This window comes from Aquarana catesbeiana, linkage group LG12 (genome assembly GCF_042186555.1).
Source record: "Aquarana catesbeiana isolate 2022-GZ linkage group LG12, ASM4218655v1, whole genome shotgun sequence".
Classification (NCBI taxonomy): domain Eukaryota; kingdom Metazoa; phylum Chordata; class Amphibia; order Anura; family Ranidae; genus Aquarana; species Aquarana catesbeiana.
This window is the reverse complement of record NC_133335.1, coordinates 6,521,668-6,535,280: the sequence shown is the minus strand read 5'-3', so window position 1 is coordinate 6,535,280 and position 13,613 is coordinate 6,521,668. Positions and strand designations below refer to the sequence as shown.

The 13,613-nt window shown below is 45.9% G+C and overlaps 1 protein-coding gene across 1 annotated transcript in view; it reads right to left on the bottom strand.

Moving 5' to 3' along the window:
* Positions 1–13,613, bottom strand: part of PREX1 (phosphatidylinositol-3,4,5-trisphosphate dependent Rac exchange factor 1) — a gene marked incomplete in the record, with an annotated part of 222,925 nt that overhangs the window by 109,643 nt on the left and 99,669 nt on the right. The window contains 2 exon segments of the mRNA XM_073607193.1: positions 3,346–3,461; positions 6,795–6,928. Of these exon segments, the coding sequence (XP_073463294.1) occupies positions 3,346–3,461; positions 6,795–6,928 (250 nt within the window).

Below are 13,613 nucleotides of genomic sequence, written 5' to 3'. Positions count from 1 at the left end.
TTTTTTTAGCAGATTTATCGAATACGGAGAAAAAGCAGGTTCCTCCAACTCCCAATCATTAGTCCAAGACCAGGAGACGTCGGTGACACCTTGGTCTCTGCGCTAGGAGTACGCCACGGTGCACGCTCCCATCAACATGTGAAGCATGGTGGTGGGTTGGGGGGGGGGGGTGAGCTCTAAAGGCACGAGTGGGGAATCTTGTGAAAATTAATGGCAAGATGAATGCAGCATGTTATCAAAAAATCCCGGCAGACAATTTGCATTCTTCTGCAGGAAAGCTGCACATGGGACACTCTTGGACTTTCCAGCAATGACCCGAGGCACAAGGCCAAGCTGACCCTCCAGTGGTTACAGCAGAAAGAAGGTGAGAGTTCTGGAGTGGCCATCTCCTGACCTTCAGATCATGGTGTCTCCTGACCTTCAGATCATGGTGTCTCCTGACCTTCAGATCATGGTGTCTCCTGACCTTCAGATCATGGTGTCTCCTGACCTTCAGATCATGGTGTCTCCTGACCTTCAGATCATGGTATCTCCTGACCTTCAGATCATGGTGTCTCCTGACCTTCAGATCATGGTGTCTCTTGACCTTCAGATCATGGTGTCTCCCTACCTTCATATCATGGTGCCCCTCTGGGGAGATCTCAAACACGCGCTTCATGCAAGACGACCAAAGACCTTGCATGACCTGGAGGCATTTTGCCAAGACGATGGGCAGCTCTACCACCGGCAAGAATTCGGTGGCCTCCTAGACAACTATTACAGAAGGCTGACCGCTGTTATTTATGCTAAAGGGGGCGATACAGAGCTAAGGGGGATGCAGACATTTGAGGGGGTCATTTCACTTGTTGCCATGTTTTTTTTTTTATGATTTGGCCGTTCGGTTATCACCTCCAGTTACAGAATAGGAAATCCCGGAAGAAATACAGGAAACGGTTTTACCTGCTCACTCATATTCTCTATAAAAATGGTACATCCTGTATATCAAGGGTCTCCAAACTGCAGCCCGTGGGCCAGATGTGGCCCTTTTGCTAGCCTTTATCCAGGCCTTGGGGCACTATTCCTCCCACTGACACCAACAATGGGGCACTATTTGGCGGGAAGGGGTTAAAGTGGCCAGCGGTTGCTCTCGCCTCTCCTATATAAGTGGAGGAAGATGTTATTAGGAGGGTAAGTTGATGCGTCTGTTATCGCAGCGGAGGAAGCTGGAAGTGATTTTGTGGTGATCGTATTATATGACATAAAACAGATGTCTATGAAATGCACATTTATTAGCTTAGAGCGGCTCTGCCATGCGATTGGTGCGAGCGGACATAGTGATATCCAAATGTCTTCATCTAATCAGAGGAAATGGTGGAGGATGCACGCAGCGCACTTCACCCAAAACACGCACAGATGGTGACAAAGCCGACATCTCATATAATTACATGGATAGGGAGTCTCCGCTTTCACCTGTCACTGCGCGCCGCCGTGTAATGAGATAACACAAGGACACTCACCGTATTAACAGTCGCAGCGCGGCGGCACGACGCACCCAATTAATGATTGATTACTGGAAATTTAAACCTGTAAAGTCAATTAGACCTCGGGAGCTTGGACCTGCGAGGGCTGATCTGCTGACAAGACGGTGCAGGAGAGAGGATCCAGACACAGGAAGTGATAATAATTAGAAAAGTACTATAGTTAGCACTGTAGCAGGCTCCTCTGCTGAACTGATGGGGCCCGGGTCCTGTACAGGAAGCCCCGGGCCCCATCAGTTCAGTAGGGGGGGCCCAGGCATCAAGGGGAATCGAATTGTGGACAGGAAGGGGTGATTAGTGTAGGAATTACAGGAACCGATCCCCTGCATGGCTCTTCCTGCTGCATCTGAAAGCTGAGTTCTCCTCGTCTCCCTCCCACTGGCTTTCAGCTGCTGCAGGGATAGTCATATAGGGGATTGGTTCCTGTTTTGCCCCCCCCCCCCTCCCCGCCACACTGATCACCCCCCCTGTTCACTCTGCAATTCCCCCTGCTGCCTAGAGCACCCTGTGTACACCTCCGCCCGCAGCACTTCCAACTTTCCCTCCTCTCACGCTGGCTTTCTGCAGCTGCAGGGGTAGCCATATAGGGGTTAGGTTTCTGTAATTGCTCCTCGTTACACTTATCATCCCCTCCCGTCCACTATCCAATTCCCCCTGCTACCCGGAGCCCCTGCGTACCCCCACCCCTTCACCCGCAGCTCTTCCGGCTTCCCCTCCTCTCACACCAGGTTTCAGCTGCTGCAGGGGAGGCCATATAAGGGATTGGTTCCTGTAATTGCACACCTATCACCCCCTCCTGTCCACTATCTGTCCACTATCCCCCCCCCCCCCCCCACCGGCAGCACTTCCAACTATATCTCTCTCACGCCAGCTTTCTGCTGCTGCAGGGGTAGCCATATAGGGGATTGGTTCCTGTAATTGCCTCTTGTTACACTCATCATCCCCTCCTGTCCACTATCCAATTTCCCTTGCTACCCGGAGCCCCCTGCATACACCCATCCCTACACCCATCCCTACACCCATCCCTACACCCGCTGCTCTGCCGGCTTCCCCTTCTCTCCTCTCACACCGGGTTTCAGCTGCTGCAGGGAGGCCATATAAGGGATTGGTTCCTGTAATTGCCTCCGCCACACTTACCTCCCCCTCCTGTCCACTATCCAATGCCCCCCTGTGTACCCCACCCACAGTGCTTCTGACTTTCCCTCCTCTCCTCTCATGCAGGATTTCAGCTGCTGCAGGGATAGCCATATAGGGGATTGGTTCCTATAATTACCCCCATCACACTGATCACCCCCTCCTGTCCACTATCCAATTCCCCCTGTGGCCTGGGCCCCCTTGTGTACCCCCCCCACTCACATTGCTGCGGGCTTCCCCTCCACTGCTCTCACGCCAGTTTTCAACTGATGCAGCGGCAGCCATATAGGGGACTGGTTCCTGTAATTGCCCCCCCCCCCCCGTCACACTGATCACCCCCTCCTGTCCACTATCCAACTTCCCCTGCTGCCCGAGGTCCCCTGTGTAACCCACCATCACCTGTAGCGCTGCCGGCTTCCCCTCCTCTCCTCTCATGCCGGTTTTCAGCTGCTCAAGGGGGGCCAAATAGGGGATTGGTTCCTGTAATTGTCCCCCCTGTCACACTGATCGCCCCCTCCTGTCCACTATCAAATCCCCCCCCCACACCTGCAGCGCCGCCGGCTTCTCCTCTTCTACTCTCATGCCAGCTTTTAGCTGCTGTGGGGGGGGGGGGGGCACAGGGGGACCAGTTCCAGTATTTGGGGCCCCCCACCGCCTAAAAAAAAAAAAAAAAAGATAGAAAAAGTGTACTTACCTGTGCCATCCTCCACATTCTCCACCTCCATCACTTCCGTATTGATCCTCCCGCGGAATATGTACAATGTGCCGTTAATGGATTTGGTCCTTTTTGTTGACTTTTTCCCCGCGACCCTAAAAGGGTGAAATCAGAACAGGTCAAGAAACCATCCAAAAAAACCCGACACCCCGTCTTCAATACCACAATGGACCGTTCCTTTAATGGGTCTGCACAAGGCAACCTACAGGCATCCCCTGCATGGAATATGGCACCCCCTGCATGTCCAAAGGTCTTCTGTAATTCTTACACAGGATGTGTGATGTCTAGAAGGATGAAACGTTCCCTAATAAAACCCTGGACTGAGCATAAGATCATAGCAATGGAAGACCCCCCCCTCCCTCCCCCCCAGTATTCATGGTAAAAGAATGGCACTGAATGAGCTGCAATGTCACTATCTACAGAACAAGGGCAGTGAGGACCCTTCCAATGTACATCGCTGACCAATATTATTTCCTTGAGTTTCTTTTTTTTTATATCTACAGTATCTCACAAAAGTGAGTACACCCCTCAGTCACATTTGTGTAAATCTTTTCTTCTATCTTTTCATGTGACAACACTGAAGAAATGACACTTTGTCTACAATGTAAAGTAGTGAGTGTACAGCTTGTATAACAGTGTAAATTTGCTGTCCCCTCAAAATAACTCAACACACAGCCATTAATGTCTAAACCGCTGGCAACAAAAGTCAGTACACCCCTGAGTGAAAATCTCCAAATTGGGCCCAAAGTTTCAATATTTTGTGTGGCCACCATTATTTTCCAGCACTGCCTTAACTCTCTTGGGCATGGAGGTCACCAGAGCTTCACAGGTTGTCACTGGAGTCCTCTTCCCCTCCTCCATGATGACATCACAGAGCTGGTGGATGTTAGAGACCTTGCGCTCCTCCACCTTCTGTTTGAGGATGTCCCACAGATGATCAATAGGGTTTAGGTCTGGAGACATGCTTGGCCAGTCCATCACCTTTACCCTCAGCTTCTTTAGCAAGGCAGTGGTGGTCTTGGAGGTGTGTTTGGGGTGGTTATCATGTTGGAATATTGCCCTCTTGCCCAGTCTCTGAAGGGAGGGGATCATGCTCTGCTTCAGTATATCACAGTACATGTTGGCATTCATGGTTCCCTCAATGATCTGTAGCCCCCCAGTGCCGGCAGCACTCATGCAGCCCCAGACCATGACACCCCCACCACCATGCTTGACTGTAGACAAGACACACTTGTCTTTGTCCTCCTCACCTGGTTGCCCCCACACACGCTTGTCATCATCTGAACCAAATACGTTTATCTTGGTCTCATCAGAACACAGGACATGGTTCCAGTAATCCATGTCCTTAGCCTGCTTGTCTTCAGCAAACTGTTTGTGGTCTTTCTTGTGCATCATCTTTAGAAGAGGCTTCCTTCTGGGATGACAGCCATGCAGACCAATTTGATGCAGTGTGAGGCATATGGTCTGAGCACTGACAGGCTGACCCCCCCACCCCTACAACCTCTGCGGCAATGCTGGCAGCACTCATACGTCTATTTCCCAAATACAACCTCTGGATATGACGCTGATCACGTGACCTCAACTTCTTTGGTGGACCACGGCGAGGCCTGTTCTGAGTGGAGCCTGTCCTGTTATACCGCTGTATGGTCTTGTCCACTGTGCTGCAGTTCAGTTTCAGGGTCTTGGCAATCTTCTTTTAGCCTTGACCATCCCCTCCCTTCAGAGATTGGGCTGCAGGGCAGTATTCCAACATGATAACGACCAAATACACCTCCAAGACCACCACTGACTTGCTAAAGAAGCTGAGGGTAAAGGTGATGGACTGGCCAAGCATGTCTCCAGACCTAAACCCTATTGATCATCTGTGGGACATCCTCAAACGGAAGGTGGAGGAGCACAAGGTCTCTAACATCCACCAGCTCCGTGATGTCGTCATGGAGGAGGGGAAGAGGACTCCAGTGACAACCTGTGAAGCTCTGGAGACCTCCATGCCCAAGAGGGTTAAGGCAGTGCTGGAAAATAATGGTGGCCACACAAAATATTGACACTTTGGGCCCAGTTTGGACATTTTCACTTAGGGGTGTACTGACTTTTGTTGCCAGCGGTTTAGACATTAATGGCTGTGTGTTGAGTTATTTTGAGGGGACAGCAAATTTACACTGTTATACAAGCTGTACACTCACTACTTTACATTGTAGACAAGTGTCATTTCTTCAGTGTTGTCACATGAAAAGAGAGAAGAAAATATTTACACAAATGTGAGTGAGGGGTGTACTTACTTTTGTGAGATACTGTATAAACATGTATTCAGTGCATCTCCAGTATACACACGTTTCTTGACGGTTTAATACTTGACAAATGGTGCAGGTATAGAAAAAAATACAATAAGCTCTTAACTTCCTGTCTGGGGTGACAACACAGTGATTTTCTGAACTGAAATCCCAAGCAGCGTTGTCAGCCCCGCCCCTGCAGGCTACAAAACCCAATAAAACAACATTGCTGTTTTGACTCCACAGACCCCGCCCACACAATGATTGTAAGGGACGGGCTCTTTGGAGATGTAGTTCTGGGGGGATGTGGAAGGTCAATAGAGAGAACTGCCGTCCCTTCAAGAATTTTACAAGCAGCCTGTTAAAGAAGATGTCACAGGGAGTTATAAAAAGCCTTTCCTCACAACAGGAACAAGGAAAAAGAAGGAAAAGATTCCTTTAGAGCAGCGGACTCCAAAGTGCAGCCCTTGGATTGCTTTTATCCGTCCTTTGGGGCAATATTTCATCCACCGATAACAACAATGGGGCATAATACACCCACTGATACCAACGATGGGGCACAATCTGTCCAAATGACACCAACAATGGGTCCCTTTTACACCAATGATGGTGCACAATTCCTCCCAATGACACCGACGATGGGGATCAATGACACCAATGATGGGGCACAATGACATCAATAATGAGGCACAATTCCTCCCACTCACACCAACGATTGGGCACAATTCCTCCCAATGACCCCAACGATGGGGCTCAATGACACCAATGATGGGGCACAATTCCTCCCACTGACACTAACGATGGGGCACTATTCCTCCCACTGACACCAATGATGGGGCACAATTCCTCCCACTGACACCAACGATGGGGCACTATTCCTCCCAATGATGGGGCACAATTTCTCTCACTGACATGATGGGGCACTATTCCTCCCACTGACACTAATGATGGGGAACTATTCCTCCCACTGACACCAATGGAGCATTGTTTTTTTTCCCACTAACATCAGCAACTGTTCTACTCCCAGTGGACACAATATGCCCCCCTCTAAAGTGTGAAAGACACCCGGCTGGCCCCTGGTTTATAGAGTTTGGAGACCCCTGTCCTAGAGGGGTAGGTTCGGGGTGAATGTGGGTCATGCTCGGACATATACTGTACCTGGATTTCCGCTTGCAGTAGACCAGGAGATTGTCGAAGAGGAAGAACATGCGCTCCTGGATGTTCCCCGCCGATATCTTCAGCAGCGTCCCCTGCAGGAGGAGCTGGGTACAAATGTCTGTGAGGTTGGAGCCCTGGGGGGGTGATAAGAACAGATCAGTCATTCTCTGAGCGCTCCGTCCTCACTATCTCCGCCCTCACTATGTCCTCACTATCTCCGCCCTCACTATGTCCTCACTATCTCCGCCCTCACTATGTCCTCACTATCTCCACCCTCACTATGTCCTCACTATGTCCTCACTATCTCCACCCTCACTATGTCCTCACTATCTCCACCCTCACTATGTCCTCACTATCTCCACCCTCACTATGTCCTCACTATCTCCACCCTCACTATGTCCTCACTATCTCCACCCTCACTATGTCCTCACTATCTCCACCCTCACTATGTCCTCACTATCTCCACCCTCACTATGTCCTCACTATGTCCTCACTATCTCCGCCCTCACTATGTCCTCACTATCTCCGCCCTCACTATGTCCTCACTATCTCCACCCTCACTATGTCCTCACTATCTCCGCCCTCACTATGTCCTCACTATCTCCGCCCTCACTATGTCCTCACTATCTCCACCCTCACTATGTCCTCCCTATCTCCGCCCTCACTATGTCCTCACTATCTCCGCCCTCACTATGTCCTCACTATCTCCATTCTCACTATGTCCTCACTATCTCCGCCCTCACTATGTCCTCACTATCTCCGCCCTCACTATGTCCTCACTATGTCCTCACTATCTCCGTTCTCACTATGTCCTCACTATGTCCTCACTATCTCCACCCTCACTATGTCCTCACTATCTCCACCCTCACTATGTCCTCACTATCTCCACCCTCACTATGTCCTCACTATCTCCGACCTCACTATGTCCTCACTATCTCCGACCTCACTATGTCCTCACTATGTCCTCACTATCTCCGACCTCACTATGTCCTCACTATCTCCACCCTCACTATGTCCTCACTATCTCCGACCTCACTATGTCCTCACTATCTCCGCCCTCACTATGTCCTTACTATCTCCACCCTCACTATGTCCTCACTATCTCCGACCTCACTATGTCCTCAATATCTCCGCCCTCACTATGTCCTCACTATGTCCTCACTATCTCCGCCCTCACTATGTCCTCAATATCTCCGCCCTCACTATGTCCTCACTATGTCCTCACTATCTCCGCCCTCACTATGTCCTCACTATCTCCACCCTCACTATGTCCTCACTATCTCCGACCTCACTATGTCCTCAATATCTCCGCCCTCACTATGTCCTCACTATGTCCTCACTATCTCCGCCCTCACTATGTCCTCACTATCTCCGTTCTCACTATGTCCTCACTATCTCCGCCCTCACTATGTCCTCACTATCTCCGTTCTCACTATGTCCTCACTATCTCCGTTCTCACTATGTCCTCACTATCTCCACCCTCACTATGTCCTCACTATCTCCACCCTCACTATGTCCTCACTATCTCCACCCTCACTATGTCCTCACTATCTCCACCCTCACTATGTCCTCACTATCTCCACCCTCACTATGTCCTCACTATCTCCACCCTCACTATGTCCTCACTATCTCCACCCTCACTATGTCCTCACTATCTCCACCCTCACTATGTCCTCACTATCTCCACCCTCACTATGTCCTCACTATCTCCGTTCTCACTATGTCCTCACTATGTCCTCACTATCTCCGCCCTCACTATCTCCATTCTCATTGGACGAGCCATTGAATAATGCAGAAATCCCCGAGTGTAAATGATACTTTGCATTGGCTAACTCGGAGAACTTGGATGGCTTTCTACAATGAAGAAGACATCCAAGACATCTTTAATTTAATTTAAATCAATAAATTCATCTTTAATTGAACTGAAGTCACTAAAGGTGATGACTTAAACCTTCTGCAGAGTCCAGAGAGGAGGATGGAACCCAAATACACTATATTACCAAAAGTATTGGGACGGCTGCCTTTACACACATATGAACTTTAATGACATCCCAGTCTTAGTCCGTAGGGTTCAATATTGAGTTGGTCCACCCTTTGCAGCTATAACAGCTTCAACTCTTCTGGGAAGGCTGTCCACAAGGTTTAGGAGTGTGTCTATGGGAATGTTTCACCATTCTTCCAGAAGAGCATTTGTTCCTCCACCCCAAACTCGCTCATCCATGTCTTTATGGACCTTGCTTTGTGCTCTGGTCCAAATCATTTGGTGGAGGGGGAATTATGGTGTGGGGGGTTGTTTTTCAGGGGTTGGGCTTGGCCCCTTAGTTCCAGTGAAGGAAACTCTTAAGGTGTCAGCATACCAAGACATTTTGGACAATTTCATGCTCCCAACTTTGAGGGAACAGTTTGGGGATGGCCCCTTCATGTTCCAACATGACTGCACACCAGTGCACAAAGCAAGGTCCATAAAGACATGGATGAGCGAGTGTGGGGTGGAGGAACTTGACTGGCCTGCACAGAGTCCTGACCTAAACCGGATAGAACACCTTTGGGACGAATTAGAGTGGAGACTGTGAGCCAGACCTTCTTGTCCAACATCAGTGCCTGACCTCACAAATGCTCTTCTGGAAGAATGGTCAAACATTCCCATAGACACACTCCTAAACCTTGTGGACGGCCTTCCCAGAAGAGTTGAAGATGTTATAGCTGCAAAGTGTGGGCCAACTCAATATTGAACCCTACGGACTAAGACTGGGATGCCATTAAAGTTCATGTGCGTGTAAAGGCAGGCGTCCCAATACTTTTGACAATATAGTATGTGTATATATATATATATATATATATATATATATATAAAAATATATACACACATGGGCCAACTCCATATTGAACCCATTAATAACTAAACAATACAAATTCTTTTCAATCAATAATCTGAACTCTTCCAGCCTGAGCTCTTCCCATATACTGGAGGAGTTCTGGAATATTCCTCAGATCACGTCAATGACGGTTCCTTCCCCCCCTTTACTTTTCCACATCTCAGAACTGGCAGCGAGAACTTTCCAGGATTTGCAGCAATAAAAAAAAATCCCAGCGATCGACCTCATAAGTAGAACGATATTTGTGCTATCCAATGCCTGGGTACCAGTTTTATTATTATTATTATTATTATACTGGATTTCTATGGAGCCAGTATGTGCTTTATAAAGGGGGGGGGGGGATAGTCCGGTTACCATACAATTCAATATGGGGGTGTAGGAGGGTCCCGCTTACACCCATAATAGTCAATGGAATACAATGTTCCTTCAAAAACCCCATTTTATACTTCAGCAGCATTCAATGAGAAAGTAATAAATTATATTCTGTATATTTGCCCAGCACTTGATATAAATAAACGAATAAAAAATGTAAGGCTAAAGTGAAGCGAATACATTTCATAGAACATCTTACCAGCTTCACATTAGACGCACATTTGCTTTTTATAGAAGATTTATAGGACAGGTACAATTTTTTCCCCTTTGAACATATATTTATTAATTAGGCTGATAGACTTGTATTTTAGTATTTTGTATTTTAGTTATACCGGTGACTTGTTGGGGGGCCGAGCTGTACGGGACAATTGATTTTCTTCATTTTTTTATTTTATTTTATCAACATTGACTCGTCATTATTCTGTATCGGACGGCTTTGTGGCTGGATTCACTAAAAGACTATATTTTAAAAAAAAAAAATAATAATAATAATAAAATGAAAAAAAAAAAAGAAAATTAAAAAAAAAAAAAAAAAAAAGAAAAAAGGAGGATGGTATACCAAGTGCTGAGAACAGAACCAGCAACCAAAATAGACCCGTCACTTCTGACACCTCCACCAGTTCGTATCGCTGGTCACATTGTGTAGACGTGTTTACTGCTAAATCGCAGACATGACACCGCCGGTCATGTGCTGCAAACATCACCCGCTACAGCTGCACAATCCATCAGCTTCAGATGTGTTTTTAACACGCCACCGCCGCCGAGACCCTGTAATACTAGAAGACCCCACACAGCCCTGCCTGGAGGTATGTGACCACCCTGACCCCCATTATATAACAGCAGGAAATAGTCACACAGAACAACAAAAATCATTTACTGGAACTGCCTTCAATTACTTCATTTAATAATAATAAAAAAGATATATATATATATATATATATATATATAACAAATTTTGACAAATCAGTTGATTTGGAAACAGTTTGAATATTCGAATATTCATAAACTCAAAGATCCGAAAACCCAAAAATACAAAAAATCCGAAAACTCAAGAATACGAAAAATACGAAACCTCAAAAATACAAAAAATACCAATACTCAAAAATCCGAAAACTCAAGAATACGAAAAATACGAAAACGCAAGAATACGAAAAATACGAAACCTCAAAAATACAAAAAATACCAATACTCAAAAATCTGAAAACTCAAGAATACGAAAAATACGAAAACGCAAGAATACGAAAAATATGAAAACTCAAAAATACGAAAAATACGAAAACTCAAAAATACAAAAAATACCAATACTCAAAAATCCGAAAACTCAAGAATACGAAAAATCCGAAAACTCAAGAATACGAAAAATACAAAAACTCAAGAATACGAAAAATACGAAAAATACAAAAACTCAAAAATACAAAAAATACAAAAAATCAGAAAACCGAAAATCCGAAAACTCGAAAATCCGAAAAATACAAAAACTCAAAAATACAAAAAATACAAAAAAATCAGAAAACCAAAAATCCGAAAACTCACAAATCCGAAAACTCACAAACTCAAAAATACGAAAACTCAAAAATTAATAATAATAAATAATAATAAAAATGTATTATTATTTATTATTAATTTGTTCCGTTCCATTTGTTTAGATGTGGCATTCGTTATTTCGGACAAATCGTAACTTTGGATAAACTTGTTTCGCTCACTAACAGCCAAATTTGAAAGGAAGTTCCAATACCTATAATTTAATAGTTAGTTATTATTAGTTAGTTATTCTTTCGAATTTTTGGATTTTCTTTCTTATTTTTGGATTTTCAAATTTACAAGTTTTCGAATTTACGAACTGCGATCATAACGAATGACCCGAAAAACGAGAAAAAAACAAAACCGAATGAAATGAAAAACAAACTAATTTTTAGGCAGTGCGCATGTTCAGTCTACACAGTGAGGGGAAAAAAGTATTTGATCCCCCTGCTGATTTTGTACGTTCACCCCACTGACAAAGAAATGATCAGTCTATAATTTTATTGGTCGGTTTATTATAACAGTGAGAGACAGAATAACAACAAAAATATCCAGAAAAATGCATTTCAAAAAAGTTATGAATTAATTTGCATTTTAATGAGTGAAATAAGTATTTGATCTCCTATCAGTCAGAAAGTTTTCTTTCTCCCGGGTGTCTTCTATACAGGTAACGAGCTGAGATTAGGAGCACTCTCTGTCTCTCTTAAAGGGAGTGCTCCTAATCTCAGCTTGTTACCTGTATAAAAGACACCTGTCCACAGAAGCAATCAGTCAGATTCCAATCTCTCCACCATGGCCAAGACCAAAGAGCTGTCCAAGGATGTCAGGGACAAGATTGTAGATCTACACAAGGCTGGAATGGGCTACAAGACCATCGCCAAGCAGCTTGGTGAGAGGGTGACATTAGTTGGTGCGATTATTCACAAATGGAAGAAGCACAAAATAACTGTCAGTCTCCCTCGGTCTGGGGCTCCATGTGAGATCTCACCTCGTGGAGTTTCAATGATCATGAGAACGGTGAGGAATCAGCCCAGAACCACACGGGAGAATCTTGTCAATGATCTCAGCTGGGACCATAGTCACCAAGAAAACAATTGGTGACTATAATCTCAAAACAAAATACGCCATGAAGGAATGAAATCCTGCAGCGCCTGCAAGGTCCCCCTGCTGAAGAAAGCTCATGTACAGGACCGTCTGATGAACATCTGAATGATTCAGAGGAGAACTGGGGGAAAGTGTTGTGGTCAGATGAGACCAAAATCAAGCTCTTTGGCATCAACTCAACTCGCCCATGTTTGGAGGAGGAGGAATGCTGCCTATGACCCCAAGAACACCATCCCCCACCGTCATACATGGAGGGGGAAACATTATGCTTTGGGGGTTTTTATTCTGCTAAGGGGACAGAACAACTTCACCGCATCAAAGGGACGATGGACGGGGTCATGTACCATCAAATCTTGGGTGAGAACCTCCTTCCCTCAGCCAGGGTATTGAAAATGGGTCATGGATGGGTCTTCCAGCATGACAATGACCCAAAACACACCACCAAGGTAACAAAGGAGTGGCTCAAGAAGAAGCACATTAAGTTTCTGGAGTGGACTAGCCAGTCTCCAGACCTTAATCCCATAGAAAGTATGTGGAGGGAGCTGAAGGTTCGAGTTACCAAACGTCAGCCTCAAAACCTCATTGACTTGGAAAGAATCTGCAAAGGAGGACAAAATCCCTTATTTCACTCATTAAAATGCAAATCAATTTATAACTTTTTTGAAATGCGTTTTTCTGGATATTTTTGTTGTTGTTCTGTCTCTCACTGTTATAATAGACCGACCAATAAAATTATAGACTGATCGTTTCTTTGTCAGTGGGGCAAACCTACAAAATCAAAATCAGCAGGGGGGTCAAATACTTTTTTCCACTCACTGTGTGTGTATATATATATATGCTTTGGGAATGCAGTGAAACGCAGTACTGAAAGTATGTAATGGCAGGGGGTTCTGGGGTGTGATGAAGGGTCTATTGATGCTGGCTGCTGGGGGATCTATTCTCGCTG